Source organism: Falco biarmicus, chromosome 4 (genome assembly GCF_023638135.1).
Source record: "Falco biarmicus isolate bFalBia1 chromosome 4, bFalBia1.pri, whole genome shotgun sequence".
Taxonomy (NCBI): Eukaryota; Metazoa; Chordata; class Aves; order Falconiformes; family Falconidae; genus Falco; species Falco biarmicus.
The window spans coordinates 41,172,974-41,188,903 of NC_079291.1; the positions used below are offsets into that span (position 1 = coordinate 41,172,974).

The 15,930-nt window shown below is 36.3% G+C and overlaps 1 protein-coding gene across 1 annotated transcript in view; it reads left to right on the forward strand.

The window, feature by feature from the left end:
* The window catches only part of MALRD1 (MAM and LDL receptor class A domain containing 1), a 282,538-nt gene that overhangs the window by 175,494 nt on the left and 91,114 nt on the right, over positions 1 to 15,930 (forward strand). The window contains exon 29 of the mRNA XM_056334103.1: positions 13,529 to 13,657. Within this exon, the coding sequence (XP_056190078.1) occupies positions 13,529 to 13,657 (129 nt within the window). The remainder of the gene's footprint in view (positions 1 to 13,528; positions 13,658 to 15,930) is intronic.

Genomic DNA, 15,930 nt, shown 5'->3' on the forward strand with positions numbered 1-15,930 from the left:
AGAAAATTACAGTTTATTAAGATGGATGATTCAGAGGAGGCTTTTTTCATAGAAGTTTGAAATACACAGTTGAAGGCAAATACACAATGCAAAGAAATTTTTTAAAGACTGAATCAGAAACGTTGGAGATCCAAGATGCTAATCCTGTATAGAGGTGTCACTTGCATAGTGGATGTTCTTGCACTGTAATAAGGTACGGTCTTTATACAGTCAGGAAACATTTACTTACAGCATCTCCAGTAGTGTGTGCCTGGCACAGCAGGGTTTTTATTAAATTTTAGGTGTATATATCCTATGGGAATGAGTTTATGCTTATGTCTTTGCTTTTCAGCAGGATCAGAGGCCTGTCATATATCTCCTTTCTAACTGTATGTGTGCAAATGCATGCCTGTAAAAAAACCAAAACAAAACCCAAAAAAACCTCACCCCACACCATGTTTTTCCTGTCTCTACAATGATAGTTAGGCTCAAACCAAGGATGAAAGAGAATTATTGCATTGTCTTTTAGCACCTTCCACATCAGCTCTGTGTATGATTTTTTTTTGCTTTCTACTCCACAAGTTGAGATCTGCTTCTTAATTTTCTGAAGACTTTTGGTATGCTGACCTTCCTGTTGGCATGATGACATGAAGGATGACATGAAGACATGGTCTGACCTTTTTCATTCTTCTTGTTATCGGTTCTTTACCTTTGTAGAACAAACAAACAAAATACATTTTGCCAGATTCTCAAAAATAACATTTCCCATCTGACCCAAGCCTGGGGCATTCGGGATAGAGAAAGCATGTCATGTCTAAATTGTTTTTTCACAGTGCAGGGTTCACAGTTTTATTGTGTCTGTTGTAACAAAGCTAAAAGGCAGCAAACACAATCTTACTGTGGCCAAACTCAAGGAGAAGAGTAGCATACAAACCAGAAGGGATCAGAGGTTTCTTCTCAAAAAAATGACCGAATTTACAATACTCATGTACTGTTTTTATAGCTGGAGAATTACTGAGCTAAACATATGACCAGGGTCCTCTGGGGGGACCAAAGGCCACATCTATCTTTTCCACTGGGACTCGTAAGTTTAAACTAAAATCTTATATAATATTATGGATATTCTAGCCATAGTAATTACATAAGCAGAGGAACAGAAAAAACCTAGAAGTTAATTGGAAATAATTAAGATTTGAATAACAGGTTTGAAAAAAACAGAATGGAATGGAAATGAGAAAGCCTAAATTGCAGGGGGGGAAAAATGAATGTTTACCTGCTTCCCAGCAGATGGTATGTAGTGGTAGAAACTAATGTCAGAGCAATTTTAGAGCTTTCAGATATTTTGGGATAGTCTCCTCCTCACTGACTGTCTTTTTGGAAGCTACTGAATGGTATTCCTGGATTGTGGTTTGTAGTCAACAAAATAAAATAATTGCCTCTGCAGAAATAATGTACTCAAGTGGAGAGAGTGAAGAGGAAAGAGGGGCAGTCTGTGTGAGGATTTTTGACATGTAAATATTAGAATTGTTTTCATGCAGGATGGTATTATTCAATGGTTAGAGCGGAGTTTAATAATCCAAAGACTTGTTTTATTAAACATGTTTTCCTTCAGCTTGCTTTCGTACAATGTGTTATATAAAGAAACTATACCTTGTAACAGAGCCTGCATGGAAGTGGATTAGCTCTGCAGACTTTCTTTGCTTTCTACTTACATAACTGTGATTTACATAGCTCATGTTGTATGAGGATTTTCAACTGACAAAAGAGAACCTTTTCACTATTTCCTTTGAAAAATTAGTTAAAAGCTTTTATATCAGTAGAATATTACATAAAACTTTATTGTGATCTGAGATTCTAGGGCCCTATACTGCAAGGCTCATTTCCCTCAAGTCTCAGTGATTTCTATGGAAGTTGAGGTCAAGAAGCAACTGTGGCTTTATTGGCAATGTGGTAGGTCTTGGAAATACTGTCAGAGATACAAAAAAAGAAGGTGTAAAAGAGTCTTATCAGTTGGTTATAAAAGGGTCAGTTGTGTTTCGATAGCAAAAATAATTTGAATTCCAAATCTGGTATATCTTTATTTTGCAGGTTTAATTGAAAAAGGTGAAAAATAGCAGAGTCACATCACAGCCAGAGATTATTCTTAGTATTAAATTAATTCATATATTGATTAATTACATTAGAATTTTTTTTAACTTCTTGTACAATGATTCTTTATACAACTTTAGTGATAGACTATTCTAGTTGACCTGAATGGAGTTTAAAGTGATCACCTCTTTTGCTTTTAAATAATTTATTTTGACCATGTATGAGTTTATTTGCAGGCTTGAAAAAATGCCTACAATTTTGCCTTAATAAAAAGGTAAAATACCTATGAGTATTGTACAGAATAATCCCTAAGGATAATTCTATTTTTGAGACTTCTGACACTTTTTTTCACGATAACATCTTTAAAAATCTTTAAAATCTTTAAAAATCTTTAAAATCTTTAAAAGTCAGAAATACGCTATGGGTTTGTAACCTTAAAAAGCACTTTGAGCTTTATTGATGTGCTTTTCCAGGTGATGGTTTATTGTCATATAACAGTGAATCAAGAGCGCAACGTTGTTGCCAGCAGTCTGGATTTTTTATATCTGTAATTTTAAAGAGGAATCTTGTACTCCAGATACAAAAGATGGAGTATAGGCATGGACTTATACGTTACTCAGCCATATCATGCATACTGATTTTGGCATCCCAGGGCACCACCTGAAAAACAACAGTGAAAGATAAATGAAAATAAGAGACTCATAACTCTAAATTCAGGTTTATAGAATAGTTGATTATTCCGTTGATTTACATATTTTTTCATGGTCTGGCAATTCAGTGTGATAAAAGTCCAGAAAGAAGAAAGATCTCTTTCGTTACAGCTTCAGTGATCTTTGTGGGTTGCCTATTTGGCATCAGACTTCACAGGCTTTTTTCTCATGTTTAAGGTGAATAGGATACACATTCAGTCACACTTGAAGTGGTATTAAATTTAAATTTAGTTTTTAAATGAAAGCAAAATCAAAATGCCACAGTGCTTCTATTAATAGGAAATTCATTAACCAAATTGAGCTGAACAGAAATTTTCTTTAAAATGTAATAAAACTTGTTTTGCCTAGTGGTAAACTTTTTCTTTCCCTTTCTCCTCATGTATTTGTATTCCTCCTCACCTCCTGTTTATGGCAAAGACCTTAGGTGAAGGTACTGCAATCCTTTGAACAACTTTGCTTCCATGCTTCCATAAACAAGAAGCTTTGAAAGTCTCAGCAGAGAAATCCTTTCTCATTAGAATTCCATCCTAGCTTTGCAGATCAGAGAGAAAAAACTAAAACATCCTAGCGTTCAGGTGTTCTCTTTGAATCCTCAGCAATGTATCATGCAAAGCTTTGCATTTAGTGGAGAATTTAGTTTATTCTTCTAAGACACTTGAGACGAGTTCAAACTCTTATAACAAAAATATTCAATACAAACCTGGCCCTGAAGTGAGAGGGAAGCTGCTTGAGCTGATTTAGTCACTCAAGATATACATTTGTATTCAGCCAGAATATATGTACCATTACCTGGGGGTTTTGATCTTTTTCCTTTTTTCCCCTCTTTAAAATATTTTAATGTTTTATGTTTTCACTTGTTTTTTATAAATAGGTCAATGTCAGGGTATTCTGACATGGAACACTGGAATTGCATCACCTAGCTAAAACTTCTCAGTAAATGTGTTGAAATTAATAGTAAAATTCTGGTTAGTCTAATGTTTGGATGTTGCCTTTAGAAGGAAATTATTCTGTGATTTCATGGTGAGCTGTCAATTTACATTTTGATGATATCTATTGAATCTGCTTCGTCGTAGAGGAAGAAAGCTCATTTTGAAAAGTCTAGTAATTTTTGGTGGCTTTAACTTGTGTTACTGTAACGTACATTAACATGAATATGCTTTACCCTTTTTGAGTTAAAATCTTACTGAACACAGGTCTCATTACACTCAGCAGAGGGTATAGATAACGCACAATTTGTTTCTAGGCACAAAATAATCTCCCTTCTGGAAATGTGTAAACCACAGCTGCCTTCCACAGGACATCCTTAATGCCCTTGAGCAGAGGACTTGGTGGGGAAGACAGTATGCTTGGGAGAAATGTAGGGGAAATACAGGGTCCCTCAAGCCAGCTTGCCAGGGATACACTGGGAGAAGATTTGAATTCCTGTGCAAGTCATGTTATGCACAACGTGTTCACTTAAGCAGCATTGCATGTTAAGAATTTTTAGAACCCTATAAAAAAATATAAATTATTTTTTACTGAACAAGAAAATATTACATAGCCAAATACATATCCTGGCTTCAGGGAATGAATAATATTGCATTTGACAATCTTCTTTTAAAAGATTAAAAGAATAGAAGGAAGAGATAGCACCAGCCTGAAAATCATGATATTCTCTACTTTTTATTGCACTGTACAAAAGCCATTTGCCTACCTGTAAAACTCCAGGACTGCTATTTTTGTTTGAGATTATGTAAAAAATGCATGAGAGATTAATCAGATTTTTTCATCATCTTCACTTCTTTTTGTAACTCTCAGGTTGTTATTAGGAAAGCATTTAAGGTCATTTGCCACAGATTTTGAATGCAAGAAACAAGTTTTAGCTTTCACCTTACTTTTAATGAAGAGACCTCAGTGGCTTCTTCGGTTTCTGTTTATCTCCTGTGAAACTTTTGAAAAAATACTGCTGACTTCAAAGACACTTTGGTTTGGTAGTAGGTGGCTGCAAAAGCAGGTTTTCAGTATAAAATTAAAATCTCATTATTTTGACATTCACTTCATGTATTGCTTACTCTCCATATCCAACTTTTCATGGCTAGCAAAACATACAGGGTAGAGATGGCTGGATTTTAGGAGGTTTTTACCCTCACAATCATTGTCTATAAAGGCAGTACTAGAAGAATGAACACTGACCCAGCCTGAGTTCATTTTCATGTGAAATTACTGTAGAGGGTAGGCACTTTCCAGTACAAATAGACGGCATATAACAGCTGATCTTTGTAACCCATCGTACACCTCCATGCCATTTGACAGCCAAGATGAATTTCACATCTAATGATGATTCTGCAGAGCCAGAGAGAGCACTCAGCTGATGAAATGTCTCCTTGTTGCAGATAACTGCAACTTGCACCTCTGTGCTGTACTCCATTGGTCTGTCACAACCATCCCTGTGGACCACATTAGGTCAAGTCCATATATAAAAAAAAGAAAATATCAATATAATATGCTTCTAAGAAATCTGTGACAGAATGCTGTGACTGGTTTGGATTGATTCTGCATCACAGTGGAAACAACAGCTTGATAGTAATTTTGTAGGGTAAATATTGTTGAAAAGTTCTAAAAATAATGTATTCAGATGAACTTTCTGAGATGTAATATAGCTTTACACTGAAATCGGGACAAGGAGAAGATAAAGAACCAAGCAGTAGAGATCACTTGTCAAATTGCTTTAGGTGATATTTGTCTCTGGTTGAACATCTTCATAAGCCCTGGGAAACAGAATTTTCTGCAAAAGCATCACTTGAATTTTACCTTATCTCCTCTTCATCCTTTCTTCTACCACTTGACGTCTTCAAAGAGATAAAACCTAGAACACCAGACGCTTACTCACTACTCAGTCCTCAGTGCTTCACCCTAGTGCCTTCTTTAGCACTAAGCAAAATACAGCAGCTCTTTACATGAGGGTACTCTGAGCATGAGTTCCTTTTCCTACTAATGTACTCTATGCCAAAGTTGGTCTTTCAATCTTAATCAAATATAAAAACATCTGTCCTTGCCTGGTGTGGGTTTACATACTTCATGATATCAGCACTAGAAGCTGAAGAGAATTTTTTTATCTTTTTTATTGTTTGAGCCCGAGCCAATTGTACATTTCCAGTACTATGGATTAATTTTTATTCTTCCATTTTATTTCATGGCCTTAGGCACCATATTACTACTTGCTTTGAGCATCTTTAGGAAGTCCATTGGCAAACTTTTGTATCTACAGGTGAAATTCTCTCCTAAGAGTCAGTATCATTTGTTAGATCTTCTATTTACGTCAGAACCAATGCATATATTTGAATTAAATCTGGCCTTTTAAAGGATACATTATGTGAGGAGAATTCCCTATGGTTTTTGAATTACAGAATAATCTTATTTGAAATTTCATCTAGCTTGCATGAGCAGAAAAGTTTTATCTAGTTTTCCTTGCAAAAGATTGCCAAGGTTACCCATGGACAGAAACATTCTTGATGAGTTTGTTAATAGAGTTTTAATGTTCTATAAAAAGTGATGTAGAAAAAAGTACTGAACAATTGGGTAAGCAAATGAAAAGCTTGATACAAACTATGTCTCATAATTTCTGAACTTGAGAGTACTGAGTACAGTTGTGTTCCAGTTCTAATGAAACCTAGGAGCTTGTACTTCATACATTTTAATTGAAAAAAAGAATGAAACTTAGAAAGTAAAGTTAATTTCACTGAATAATATTGTCAACAAAATATTTTTCATTTTTTAAATCTTTGATTATTCCTACATCTCAAGTATTGTGGAAGAGGGGAGGGAAGTGATACAAGAGCTCTTACTACACAACACAAATTCAAACAAATAATAGCAAGAGGTGAATTTTCAACTGTAATTTGAAAACATTTATACTCAGAAGGGACCTGTATTTCTAAAAAGGCAAATAGAGGGGAAAACATCTAATTTCCCTTAAATATACATTACATGTTTCATGTCATACTGTTGACATGGTCATGGTGTACTGATGAGTGAGTGAGTATATGTTTTCCTCTTGGAGAGTAAAGATGCGACTCTTGGTAAACAGCAGTTCAGTGTACTTGACCTTGAGTTACACATTGCTTTTCAAAACAGCTCAAGATTTTATTCACTGCAGCCTTTAGCAACCATAAATAACTTGGGAATCACCATATGCCTTTCACAAGCACTTAGCACTGGCCAAACATAAGCAGTGAAAACATACATGAGTCTTAAGCACTGTAATGTGACACAGCAAGAGCATCTCTTCTTTTTGGCTGTGTGAACAGTCAGTTCTTTCATTACAGGTGTTTTAAATAGGAGAACATTAGTTATGTCAACCTAACACCGAATCTATGAAACCTACTGGTATCTATCAAACTAAAAACTGTTTTGCAGTTATCCATGTTGTTTCAATCAAGATCTGTAGCTTTTCGAGCTGATACTTGAATATGATTTTAGATGTAATGGATATTACAGGAATATTTTCATCTTGCAAAGTACTGGTAAATGGAAGCTTTTGTACTCACAAAATCAGAGAAACACTCTCTGGCCTGGTGCTGTCTTCTAGTAGCAAACTTAGAGGACCATTTTTATGAGTTCTTTCATAGTCAGTCTTTTCTTGGTAACTGAAACAGTGTCTGGATTAATAGTGTTGGATTCATCAGCTATCTCCAAATTAATCTTGTCACGTCTATAAATTCTGTGAGTACTATTTAGGCTAATCTTCCATAGATAACATATATTGGAGATGGATATAAATATGTAGCTTGTGATGTATCTACAGTAGTGTCAGAATTTATTTGTGGCATGCACAACATCTGTGTCTTGCTTGCTTTCTATATATGTACAAACACACACACATATTCCTACTAGGGAAGGTTTGTGCAGAACAAAATACATAGAAATGAAAGTGAGTGTATGTAAATGCGAGTTCTATCACAACCATTGGTAACATGCTTCTTTTGTAAGGTTTAATGATCCAAAAGCCAAGTCAGTTCTATTGGATTCTTAAAAATTACTTAGAAGATTATATGTCTGTTTGCTGCATCAATCCAAATTGGACTTAATTGGAAAGTGATATCCTGTGTATGCTGTTTCCTTTTCAAGTACTGCCATTTCATTTGGCATAGGGATTTGCGTAACGTGCAGTCAGTAGTTACTACTTCATCTAAAGTATGACCTGTGATAGTTTCTTGTGGTGTCTGATTTTCAGGAAATGCTGCAGTACCAAGGAGATACCAAATAAATGGGTACAATAAACAACTAGCATTTTGATACGCCATAATAATTGTTGTTTGTTTGGTTTTCTTATTATTATTTATGAGAATGTAATCCTCAAGTATTTACTGTAAGAAAAACAAGGCAAGGATAGAAAATAAGGCAAGGATATGTGCTGTGACCTGTCAGCTTTGATATAGAAGAAAATCAAGGGTTTAATTGCTCTAAACAAGTAGATTCTTGTTACCATAAGCTATGAAAATATTAATTTTGGTTTTGTATTTTATATTATATATTATTTTGGTTTGGGGTGGGGTTTTCTTTTTCACATATTCTCTTTTTGTGGGAAAGGAATGGATTATGGACTTATGACTTGCAGCATATCTGTATAGTCATCAGACCTCCCCAGGTTTATGGACTGAATAATTGTAGGACGAGAGAGAAAAGCATAATGAAAAATAAAATAAATTGTCCAAGAAATGTGCAAGAGTGCTGGAAATTAATAAATATTGTTGGAGCTTCTGTTCTTGCTAAAAAAAACAAGCACCCCTCAACCCCAGTTTTTATAGCTCTATCACTCATGCTATGCCTGTAGATTAATGCTCTGTGTCTGTATGGATATTTTCTACGGTGTAAAATTATATGTAGACCTGAGCAAACAATGGATTGTTCAGTTTAGTGGCTAAACCAAATGTTTTGGAAGAAGTGCAAGTCAAAAAAGAGCATTTATGACTTTTTCATTAAGTGAAAGTTCTTTCTGGTTAACAGTTTTCTTAAATTAAAATGAAATGTTTTCTTTTGCTCTTGGATATCTTAGCTGTCTTCAAATTTTTCATAGCATATTCAGAAATAAGCTTAGTACTTATAAAAAAAAAATTCAGCTCCCTGCAATTCCGCTCATTCCTATTGTGTGACAAATCCACATTTCCGTATTGGATATTTTATTAGTTTCTACCTCTGATATTTTCAAACATGGAAACAGCTCATTATTTTGCTGTGGCTCACTGGTCCATTTTGATGTTGTACCTTCTCAAAGATAACTTCAGAGTAAAGTAAACAGTGAGTAAAGTACAACTGATCTTTTAATTATTATTATTTTAATAATTTTTGCCCACATTTGTTTGGAGTGTATTCAAGAGTGTGTTAAATTTGTTCCTTATAAGTTTCTTGAGCTGTTGTTAGATTAAAAAGGCAAGAAAGAAAATTTGCCGTATTTTCTCATGTTTTTTCTGCTTAGAATAGTTTTTCTGCGTGTTTGGATTGTCATGGGATGTTGTGAGTTTGACTGTTTGGGAAAAAAATATATAATATTACATGTTATATATAGTTAACCATCGTCCAATACATGTTATCTTTCTACTTAATAATGATGAAAGTACAGCTGAGGAATACAATTAGCCAAGACGCTATATAATTTTTACACACAGTTCCATACAACCAACATATGCAATGAAATAAGACGTAATGAAAATTTCTCATTTTATCTGAAATGTCTGCTTTAAAAATATCTTAAGCTGTTCATTAGGAGACATAATTTTGATTTGTACTGCAGCTCCCTAGAGGGAGGTTCGAATACTGTTTTTGGAAAAATCCTTCTCCAAATTCAGTACTGATAGGCAAACTCAGATTTTGGCAACCCTGTAATTTTGATGACTAAATTAGAAATGGCTAAGATAATATTTTGAATGTCCTCTCTTCTTTGTTCAGAGTGGTTTCTAAGATGGTTTTTTTGTTACATTGCAGCTCAGCCCTCAGAATTGAGAACATATTTTCCAATATGTTCTTTAACACATTTTTCTGATTAAATACGTATTTTCATATGTGGACATTTTATGTGGATTTATGCGGATGTTGTGTACTTGGACCTCAGTAAATCCTTTGACACTGTTTCCCACAGAATTCTCCTGGAGAAACTGGCTGCTCAGGGCTTGGGTGGGTGAACTCTGTGCTGGGTTAAAAGCTGGCTGAATAGATGAGCCCAAAGAGTGATAGTAAATGGAGTTATATCTGGCTGGTAGCCGGTCACAAGTGGTGTCCCCGAGGGCTCAGTACTGGGCCAGTCCTGTTTAATCTCTTTATCAATGATCTGGACGAGGGGATCGAGTGCACCCTCAGCCAGTTTGCAGAGGACACCAAGCTGGGGTGTTGATCTGCTGGGGGGCAGGAGGCTCTGCAGGGGGGTCTGGGCAGGCTGGGCCCATGGCCGAGGCCGGTTGTAGGAGTTTCAACTGCCAGGTCCTGCATGGGGGGCACAACAACCCTAGGCAGCGCTACAGGCTTGGGGAAAATGACTGGAAAGCTGCCTGGTGGGAAAGGACCTGGGGGTGCTGGCTGATGGCCAGCTGCACATGAGCCAGCAGTGTGCCCAGGTGGCCAAGAAATCCAACAGCATCCTGGCTTAAGTGTGGCCAGCAGGACTTGGGAAGTAATCGTCCCCCTGTACTCAGCACTGGTGAGTCTGCATCTCAAATACCAGGTTCAGTTTTTGACCCCTCACTACAAGAGGGACATAGACATGCTGGAGCATGTCCAGATAAGGGCAACAAAGCTGGTGAAGGGTCTAGAAGACAAGTCTTATGAGGAGCCGCTAGGGGATCTGGGGTTGTTTAGCCTGGAGGAGACTCAGGGGGCATCTTACTGCTCTCTACAACTCCCTGACAGGAGGTTGTAGGCAGGTGGGAATCAGTCTCTTCTCCCAGATAACAAGGAACAGGACAAGAGGAGATGGCCTCGAGTTATGCCAGGGGAGGTTTAGTTTGGGTATTAGGAGAAATTTCTTCACTGAAAGGGTGTTCAAGTATTGGAACGGGCTGCCCAGGGAGGCGGTTGAATCACCACCTCTGGAGGTATTTAAAAAACACATAGATGCAGTGCTTAGGGATGTAGTTTAGTGATGGACTTTGCAGTTCTGGATCAATGGTTGGACTTGATGATCTCAGAGGTCTTTTCCAAACTATATGATTCTATGCTTCTGTGATTTCATATGATATTTAAAGAATGTCTGGTAAAAATGAAACTTCTACATTGCAACTTCTTTGTGAACCTCTCTTTGGTTACTGGGTGTATTGATGCTGAAGTTTTATTTTATGGTTAAAACCCACTGTATTTCATGTTTTGATGTATTTTTTCTGGTGTAGGAGTTTTGGTCAGAATGAGCACATACTCTGGAAAGTTGATCTTTAATGTCACAATTCTGAACAGGATTTTAGAATATTTGCTTTGACTATGTTATGATAATGCTGGTATGTTGATTCTGAGAGGGATTTTATTTTTATCTCTGCCAAAGGCTGTGGAAGAATCTCCATCATCATAAATGTAACCTCTTATTCCTGAAACTGACATACAAACAAGGTCTTACTCCAAAAGAATAAAATTCACAGATACGTCACTTTATGTTTGAAATTTATGACATTCACATCTGTTGAGATACCAGTTTTCATTTTGACTGTGTATGGGTCATGTGTTTTATTTTAGGATAAGCTAAGAAATTAATAATGGTCTTAAATGCTGGTTTCTGATATGCTTGAAGTACTATACAGTAGCTTATTAGAAAAAAAGGAACAGCTGCAATTAATGTTATGTGCTAAATATAAATGATAGACTAACACAACATTGTCTTGATTAAAGTTGAAAGGAGGTAAAGGTGAGGAATATGATCAGTCACAAAGCCAAGGATTTTCAAATATCAATCTGCTGTATGGTGATAATGTACCTCTTTCACATGCAGTGAAATAAGACGTGAAAATTATTGTACCCTAATGGCTCTCCCATTAAATAATTTCTGTCATTATTTAAGCCATTAAGTGACTTAAGGAAGTCACTTAGTTTTCCAGTGCCTCATTTCCAGTGCATGGGAGGGAATGGAGATGAGGCAGTCAGACTGTTCTCATAAATGTTCAATGACAAGACGAAAGGCAACAGGCACAAATTAAAAAATAAAACAAAACAAAACCCAAAAAACCCCAAAACACCAGAAAATTTAATCTGAACAGAATAAAACACTTTTCTTACTGTGAGGGTGGTCAAACACAAGCACAGTTTGTCCAGAGAGGTTGTTGAGGCTCTGTCTATGGGTATATTCAAAACGCAAACTGGCTGTTTGAGCAGGGGGTTGGACTAGATGATCTTGAGAGTTCTCCTTCAACTATTCTGTGGTTTTCCATAATTTGGGATAAGACATATTAATGTATTTTTGGTAATATTTTCAATCAAGTTTTATTATATTTTGGGAGAGATGTGAAAACTGCCTTAAACGTCACAAATGTTTCAGTCAGTTTTTTCTCAAGTCCACTTCTCCTCTAAGGGCTCTCTGCCACATCGGTTTTCTCTAAAAAGCAACCATAGCTTTTCCTGTATTTAAGGCATTCATGGCAATGCTGTTGTCTGTGGATTCTCTGACACCTAATCAGATCAAACTGACAGTGTAAAACTGAAAAACAAAAGAACAAGACAGATATAAATTTGAAATCATATTTTATTGAAACTGAGGGATGTATATATTTCAAAACTGAAAATTTATGTCCGGTCTTGCGGGTAACCAACCCTATCACTGAATTGTTTTTGCACTATTCATTCTAAATATTTGAATTACATTTTAATGCTGTGGTTTTGCTCTATTTAATATTACCTTGTGTACACGTTTAAACAAAATAGAAATTTAGTTCTCCTTTCCTATTTTGTTTCAATGAGAATGTAGTTCCTCAGCCTCAGTAGGTACCTTATTTGGGGAGATTAATACCCTGTCAACAATAACTTCCCCTTCTGGAAATATGCGTCTGCACAAAGGTAAATATCAAGGTGTTCTGTCCAGGCTGTGTTTAATGATGTCATATTTTAGTCACGTTTGAAGGAAAAAGTGAAACATAATACAATGAATAGAGTCAAAATACATTCTCCTAAATGTCTTCTCACCCAACTTGGAGCTCCAGACTGAAAAAAAACCTTAGCTTAAGCAGAGTGCATCTGAAATGTTGCATTGGGGATTACTAGAACTATTTAAATTAGTATTAATTGAAATTATGCACCCAGCATACTGAACTAAAAATTCATTTATGTAAGCTTCTTTATAGTCTGATGGTTCAGAGATGGTTGAATCTCAACACTCTAGTTTTGGCACTTTATGTGCAAGGTACGAAGTTACTCTCATTTTGTGATATGGCTTTCACTGACTTTCAGAGATGATCAAAAACTGCTGTTGTAAAACAGATCCTTTTATTAAATATCATAAGAGCAATTTTGTGCAGTTCACATACTCAGAGCAGAAGTTTCTCTAAACTCTTAAAAAAAAAGTTAAACATCTTATAAAAGCTTTAAAAGTTTGTGGATTGCACAAATGTTGTGTAACAGTGATTTTTCTGTTTAAAATGCTCTTATTTTCCAAATGACATCCTGTAATTATGAGCAGAAAAAAGCCTTTAGCCCATCTACTTTCCAATAGCTCACTGAACCCTTTTTTAGGGAACGTGCTAAACAAATGAAAAAGAGCTTTTTTTGATTTAACTACAATATTGATTTAAATCTCCTGTTTGTTTCAGTTGGAGAGAATCCCAGGGAATGCCCTGCCCTCACTGATTTTGTGTGTGGGAATGAGAAATGCATAGAGTCTCAGTTTGTCTGCGACTATAAACCAGACTGTGAAGACCTATCAGATGAAGCTGACTGCAGTAAGTATCTCTTTGTGTATTACTGTAATCACCAGCTAAAATTATAACTTTAAATTCTGTAGCATAGCTTAGGTAAATTCACAGAGCTGCTCAAAAGATAATTAGAGGCAGGCTGACTGCTCCCCCAACACGGAAGTTCTGGCATTTTCAGATCCTCAGAGACATTTTGCTGCAAAAAATATTTAAGTGTGATTTAGTTGCAAAAGCATAACTTACTCAAACCGAAGTTCAAATATAAGAAACCCAACAAACTAAAACAGCTTAAGAGCTAAAAATATACTTAAGGAATAAAATCAATGGGTTACAATACATATTAACTCTGAGAAGAAATGTAAACCCATTTATTAAGGTGAAAGCATTTTGAGCTGTCGATCTTGAATGAAAAAACCAAGTAAGCAAATTAATGCACAATAACATTTAGACATGATACTGCTATAAAAATTATTTTAAAACAGCCCTGTCTTTTTCAGATTAATCCTTTCTTTGTGATCTGAATTGTGTCACTACTACGTCTTCATTGTTCTTTGTTCTTGTCGGTACTGCAGAGCTATGAAAATATTTTCTTGCTATTACAGAACAGTTGGACAAAATCCAGTCTGCTTTTGGTTTTGCAGTGCAAGTGAATACTGAGACGAAATTTGTCTGTAGGTATTCTTCACTAATACTGTTTGCAACAGAAGGACACAGCTTAATTTTAAAAATCTGGATCAAGTTAACAGGCTTTCCAATTGAGACTTGAAACTCAAAAACAGTAAAACATTGTGCCTTTGTTCCTGCTCCATGTCTTTGTTTATTTACAGTCACTGTCCAGACCCCAGTGGACTTTTGGAGTAGGAAGCTTAAGCAGTCCATATATACAGTTCAGTAATCAGTCTGTCTTAATGCTTAATGTTAAAGCTGAAGGGCCAAATCCTGCCATAATGCAGATATGATCAAAAGTAACCTTGGCAGATAAAGTAAATACATCACATGCATCAGTTCAATGTTCACATTGTGTTGAACTCCAAGTACTCCATTGGAATCAACCAATGCTTAGTGATCCCTTGAAAATCAAAGGCATTTTTTTCTTGCATGGGGTTGCTAAATGCTTTGACTGGACAGGGTTACAAAAATAATGACTTTATTGGGTAATGTAAATTATATTGGTTTACCCAGACAACAGACTTACAACCTGGAATACATGTGAAGATGTCACTATAGGAGATTTAACTTGGAATTTCTCCCTCTTTATTGTTTTCATAAAAGTAAATAACAGTTCTGAAGCACATATGCTGAAGGTGGTGTCTCTATTTCTGGTTTCTACCTCCTGCAGGGCCTTTGCATCCCAGTGAATTTTGTGAGTCATATTCAGGGAAATGAATCTATGTTGACTGGTAACTTTAAAAAACAAGATTCTTTTCAAGTAGATTCCAAGAAAAGATAGATTATAAACAGACAGTCTGTACTTACTGTATATAATACTTGTATTTTTTCAGGAGTTAGACACAGTGCAGCAAAATACTCTGCAAACTCGTCCTTTTATCATTTTATAGACCTGTGTTGTGACCCAACAGACTTCCCGCCTGCTACTCAGTGGGGATTCTGCTCTACCGGTTGTGGGCCCAGGTGGCACAAACAAACACTGGGACTCACTGTGTGATTAATAAGATTAGTTTAATAAACACCATACCTCAATACCCACAAGCAAACCACATTCTCTATTAATATAATGGAGGCAGTAATCATATGTTGATCACCCTTGATAGATTTATAACAAATAACACAGGGAAAGGTAAAGAAATAGACTACAGAGTTGATCAACACGTTATAGTAAGCTACACATGGAAGAAAGTAAATAGACATTCGACCTGTTCAGAGGGGAAGCACAGCGTGATGATGATAGGGTATCTCAGGCCAGCGGAGAGGGAGCTCCACAGCACCCTTTCTGAGTCAAGATTTCATACCCTTGCAGTCACAGTCATGTAGGCTTTTCATATGGAGAACTTCGATAAGCAAGCCTTTTTGTCAGTTTAGACACAGCACAAAGGTGTTACAACACTGGATGGTGCGCTCCACATTATCCCATAGATAGTTTTTGTCTTTGGGCTTTGTTTCCTTTGAGAGGGAGGGTGCAAGTGGGGCAGTGTTATCACATCTGCAAGGTAGGGATCCAGGGCCTCAGAAAGGAGCAACTACCCAGCCTACGCCCTGTTCTGCTTCTCTCTTATGGCTTCAGTGGCTGTTCCCCTTCTTGAGCACACTTTGTTGTTTTTTCCAAATCTGAACCTCACAAC